Source organism: Ipomoea nil, unplaced genomic scaffold (genome assembly GCF_001879475.1).
Source record: "Ipomoea nil cultivar Tokyo-kokei standard unplaced genomic scaffold, Asagao_1.1 scaffold1259, whole genome shotgun sequence".
NCBI lineage: Eukaryota > Viridiplantae > Streptophyta > Magnoliopsida > Solanales > Convolvulaceae > Ipomoea > Ipomoea nil.
Window position 1 is genome coordinate 2,850,375 of NW_017617687.1, and position 5,948 is coordinate 2,856,322.

The window sequence follows — 5,948 nt, forward strand, 5'->3', positions numbered from 1 at the left end:
TCTTGGTAATCATCAGGAAGAAGACATCGATTACACTGAAACTTTTGCTCCTGTTGCCAAAATGACTACTGTTCGTGCACTTCTTGCCATTGCAGCCTCTAAAAATTGGGAACTACATCAGATAGATGTGCATAATGCTTTTCTACACGGTAATCTCGATGAAGAGGTGTATATGAAGCTTCCCCCAGGCTTTGAGGCATCCGATACTAAATTAGTGTGTCGATTGCGCAAGTCCTTGTATGGATTAAAGCAGGCACCGAGGTGCTGGTTTGCAAAACTTGTTACGGCCTTGAAAGGGTATGGTTTCTTACAATCCTATTCCGACTACTCCTTATTCACCTTTACTCGAGGTGGAATTAAGATAAATGTACTTGTTTATGTCGATGATCTCATCATTTCTGGGAATGATTCTGCTGCTCTAAAGACATTTAAGGCTTATCTCAGCGATTGTTTTCATATGAAAGATCTCGGCACTCTAAAGTACTTTCTTGGTATTGAGGTTGCTTGTAGCGCTTCTGGACTATTTTTGTGTCAAAGGAAATATACCCTTGATGTTATTTCTAAAGTAGGATTGTTAGGGGCCAAGCCGCTTAATGTTCCTATTGAGCAAAACCACAAACTTGGCCTAGCTAGTGGCCCAATTTTCTCTAATCCGGCAGCTTATCGGCGTCTAGTTGGAAGACTTATCTACTTGGTCGTAACTCAACCGGATCTCGCATACTTTGTTCATGTGTAGTCTCAATTCATGCAAGAACCACATGATGAGCACTAGGAGGTAGCTTTGCGAGTTGTCCGTTATTTGAAAGGTATACCGGGTCAAAGGATTCTCCTACGATTAGACAGTGATCTAACGCTACAGGGATGGTGTGATTCGGATTGGGCCGCATGTCCTACTACTCGGCGATCGCTTACGGGTTGGTTGGTTTTTCTAGGCCATTCTCCAATCTCGTGGAAAACAAAGAAACAAACTACTGTTTCTCGTTCTTCCGCAGAAGCAGAATACAGATCCATGGTAGCCGTTACTTGTGAACTCAAATGGTTAAAGGGCTTGTTGTTAAGTCTGGGGGTTCATCATCCCAAAATCATAAAGTTATTTTGTGACAGTCAATCGGCTCTTCATATTGCAAAGAATCCAGTCTTTCATGAATACACAAAACACATTGAAGTGGATTGTCATTTTGTTCGCGATGCAATTAAAGATGGTTTGATCTTCCCTTCCTACATTCCTACCAATTCGCAATTAGCTGATATCTTCACAAAGGCTCTAGGGAAAAGGCAATTTGAATTTCTTCTTCGCAAGTTGGGCATTTCAGATCCGCATGCTCCAACTGGGGGGGGGGGGGGGAGGGTGTTGAGATATTTGATGATATTAATCATCTATATTAATAATCATGTGTCTCTTGGGTTTTACATGCGTCTCTTTGTTTTCTTTGTATTCACTCTTCATCATCTTATTGGCACTATAAATAGAGTACTTGTATTGAGGTTTACACACAAGAGGCAATACATAATCAATTCTCCATTTTCTTCTTATTTGTTTGTATTCTACACTTTTCTTTCTTCTCCACGAGCCCCAGAAAACCGCGACTTGGGACAATGCCGTGGACCGCCTTTCCCTCTCCTTCGACGGAGTCGAGGGCACCACGTGACTCTCCAACTCCGCCCAGGCAGCCAAAATCACCAAGACTAATTAATGACACCAACAACGTGGAGCTGGAAATAGAAAACACCGCCAGGGTGGTTTCGATAACTGAGCATGAGTCCAGAGTTCACAACTACGGAAGAAGACTGCTACGCCCACCTCGAATTGGGCTTCAATTTAGGTTCTTGTCTTTGAGCAGCTAGCAACGAAGCGGATGGTGTCTTGACCGCGAGGAAAGAAAAGAACCCAATGGAGAAAGAAAGAAAAGAGGATTAGAAAAGACTAAAATACCCTTATTATTTTAGTTATTAAAATTTTTCGGTGAATTTTAGACGGCAATTTGATCCGAGTGGCTGAAATTGAGAAAAATTGAATAGTTAAAGTACCAAATTGATAGTTTTAAAACGCGTGGACTGCAATTAACAAGATCCAATAGTCATAGGACCAAAAGTGAAATTTCGTCTATATAAAAATAAGGAAAATAGTACTTGTTCTCCCAAATTGTACTCCTAACCTTTACTCTGTCTCACAAATTTTGAATGTGAACAACTTTTTTGGACTTATAAGATGAAAATATTCAATTCATGCTTCTCAAAGGAAGTAAAATTTTAAAGTCCCCATAGTAAAACTCTAAAAATAAATCCTACCCTTTTTTCCTTGTTTGCCAGCAACCCTCAACGTGGACCTAGCAAGAATTCAAGATGAATGAGTCATATCAGTTGTGGGGGAGTATATTTTCTTCCGATCCCCTGTCTCTCTCTCTCTCACAAATTAGCTGCTTTGGAGATTAATATAATTACATTAAAATAAATTAATGTAGCAATCAGTAGATAAAAGTGATAATGGTTGAAGAAAGATGCATTTCCCACGTTAAAGAAAAGGTAGTTTTATATGCAGTGCGTTACTGTTAAACAAAATTTAAAATAATGAATAATAATGCAGGTGGCCGGCACTTATTTTAAATTTTAGGGTCCGTTTGGAAAGCAGGAAAATGACTTCTGGAAAATGTTTTCTGGAAAATGAGTCATTTTCCGGAAAATATTTTCCTTTTCAGTGTTTGGTTGCATTCTGGAAAATTATTTTTGTGTGTTTGGTTCATTTTCTGAAAAATGAGTAGAATTGTATAATTAAACATTTTAATTATTTTATTTAGAATATTACAACATGTATAATAATATATAATAATATAATAATAATTTTAAATATAATAAAAAAAATAACTAATAATATATAAAAAATATTATGGTGGTGGTGGTGTTATTTGTTATATAATAATAATAATAATAATAATAATAATAATAATAATAATAATAATAATAATAATAATAATGGTGGCAACGATGGTGGTTGCGGTGGTATAGTCGTGGTGGTGGTGGCGGCGACGGTGGTTGCGGTGGTATGGTGGTGGTGGCGGCGGCGGCGGTGGTGGTAGTGGCGACGACGGTGGTTGCGGTGGTATAGTGGTGGTGGTGGTGGCGACGACGGTGGTTGCGGTGGTATGGTGGTGGTGGTGGCGGCGGTGGTATGGTCGTGGTGGTGGCGGCGGTGGTGTGATGCTGGTGGTGGTGGTTGCGGTGGTATGGTGGTGGTGGCGGCAACGGTGGTATGGTGGTGGTGGTTGCGGTGGTATGGTGGTGGTAGTGGCGGCGGCGGTGGTGGTAGTGGTGGTGGTAGCGACGACGGTGGTTGCGGTGGTATAGTGGTGATGGTGATGGCGGCGACGGTGGTTGCGGTGGTACGGTGGTGGTGGTGGCGGCGGCGGTATGATCGTGGTGGTGGTGGCGGCGGTGTGATGCTGGTGGTGGTGGTGGTGGCGGCAACGGTGGTATGGTGGTGGTGGTGGCGGCGACAGTGGTTGCGGTGGTATGGTGGTGGTGGCGGCGGCGGCGACGGTGGTAGTGGTGGTGGTGGCGACGACGGTGATTTCGGTGGTGGTGGCGGCGACGGTGATTGAGGTGGTATTGTGTGGTGGTGGTGGTGGTATGGTGTTGATGATGGTGTGATGTTGGTGTAAAAGTTGGAAAATGACTTCCCCTCAAAAAAAGGGGAAGTCATTTTCCTCCAAAACAAGCCTATTTTCCAAAGTCAACGGAAAATGATTTCCGTTGACTTGATTTCCAGGCACATCCAAACAGTGAAAACTTGGAAAATGATTTCCAGAACTCATTTTCCAGGTTTCCAAACACACCCTTAAATTTAACAGGTATAATTATTTTTTCTGGACACTAACTCTTTTAGCTCCATATGGTAAGGTGATTCTATAAATAGATAGGGAGTGTAGAGAGAGCGATATCGAATCCCACAGCAACTTATTTGATTGGTAAAGTACAAAAATACAGCGCTCAGAGAAAAATCATGGGTGAAAATGGGAAGCAAAGTCATGTTGAGCTTCTTCAAGCCGAAGCTCAAACATGGAACCACATTCTAAACTACATAGATTCTGCAACACTCAAATGTGCTGTTCAGTTAGGCATCCCAGATATCATCCATAACCATCCCAAACCAATGCCTCTTTGCGACCTCATCGCCGCCCTCCCCATCCACCCTTCCAAGGCTCCCTACATCCACCGCCTCACCCGCTTTTTGGTCCACTCGGGCCTGCTTTCCGTCACGAATTCAGGCCAAGAAGAGTGTTACTCACTCACACCTGCAGGCCGCCTCGTGGTCAAAGACGAGCCCATAAATCTAAGGGCATTCCTTCACATATGTAACGAATACGTTTTCCAGAAGTCGTGTTATTCCTTGGGTGATTGGTTCCAGAACAACGATCCTAGCCCGTTTTGCACTGCCCACGGGGAGAAAATCTGGGATTACATCTCCCATGAGCCTGGGTACAATGATGTTTTTAATGAAGTCACAGCTAAGGACTCGCAGTTATTAATGATAGTGTTGTTGAGTGGCGAGTCTAAACGTGTGTTTGATGGTGTTTCATCTTTGGTGGACGTGGCTGGTGGCAAGGGGGCCGTTGCCTCCGCCATAGCCAAATGTTTTCCGGCCATGAAATGCACTGTTCTTGATCTCCCACATGTCATAGCCAGTGTGGATGCAGCAAGTGTTGAGAATGTGGAATTTGTAGCCGGAAATATGTTTGAAAATATCCCTGCTGCTAATGCAGTGTTACTCAAGGTATATGTTATATAATTCTCTTCCCGGCCTTTACTTATGCTATCACAATTTCTTCATTTATTTTGACTTGCTTGACTCTACGTATGTGTGTATCAAATTGGACTAAAAAAAATTTCCTATATTATATTGTAAATGAGCAAATACCAATTATGGTCCCACGAATATTAACAAAATGACTGTTTTACTCCTGCTTAATTCTTATTAATTTTTATCCATGACTATTGTTTTAGTACCAATTTTCATTCACGACTATTGTTTTAATGCCAAAATTCATCACGCTGGTCACTCATTCGTTTAAGACATGTCGAAATCTAAAATTTTAAGGGTATTTTCGTCCTTTTCAATTTAATGTCCCAAATTGAGCATGAATAATGAGATTTAAGCCCATTTAAGCCCTAAGATCGATCCCGATTCGCAGTTCCCATCCTCATCCTACCTTAATTTAAGGAGGGGAAATGTGAATTCGGATCGATCTTAGGGCTTAATTCATTTATTAATGCTCAAATTGAGATCTTAATTTGAAAATGACGAAAATACCCTTAATAATTTCATATTTCGACATATCTAAAACGGAGGGGTGACCGGTGTAATGACTTTTGGCACTAAAACAATAATCGTGGATGAAAATTGGTACTAAAACAATAATCGTGGATGAAAATGGGTAGGAATTAAACATGTAGTTCAAAACTGTCATTTTGGTAATACTCGTGTGATCAAAATTGGTATTTGCTCTATTGTAAATATGTAGTGGATTATGCATGACTGGGAAGATGAAGAGTGCGTGAAGATACTGAAGAAGTGCAAAGAGGCAATTCCAAGTAGGGAAGAAGGAGGGAAGGTGATCATCATAGACATGGTGATAGAAGATAAAAAACATGACCCCTGTTATAGCAGAGCAGAGCTGTACATGGACTTGTTGGTAATGGCTCTCTATGGGAGCAAAGAGAGAAACAAGAAGCAATGGGAGAAGCTCATCTCCGAAGCAGGTTTTAGTGACTACAAAATCACTCCTGCTTTGGGTTTGAGATCTCTAATTGAACTGTTCCCATGATAAAATGTGAGTGATATGATGTTCTTTTGTGTTGCCTTGGTTGAATAAAACTTGTAAGCCATATAATGGCATTTCAATGTACTTGATAAATTATCTATTAAAAAAATTACTATGGCTCTGTTTGGTAAA

General features: G+C 41.2%; 1 protein-coding gene across 1 annotated transcript; it reads left to right on the forward strand.

Annotated features, from left to right (window-relative positions):
- The first annotated feature begins 3,939 nt into the window (after positions 1 to 3,939).
- Positions 3,940 to 5,948, forward strand: LOC109184289 (trans-resveratrol di-O-methyltransferase-like). Its single transcript, XM_019334286.1, has 2 exons — positions 3,940 to 4,768; positions 5,517 to 5,948. The coding sequence occupies exons 1-2, from the start codon at positions 3,998 to 4,000 to the stop codon at positions 5,817 to 5,819; spliced, it is 1,074 nt and encodes a 357-aa protein (XP_019189831.1). The 5' UTR covers positions 3,940 to 3,997; the 3' UTR covers positions 5,820 to 5,948.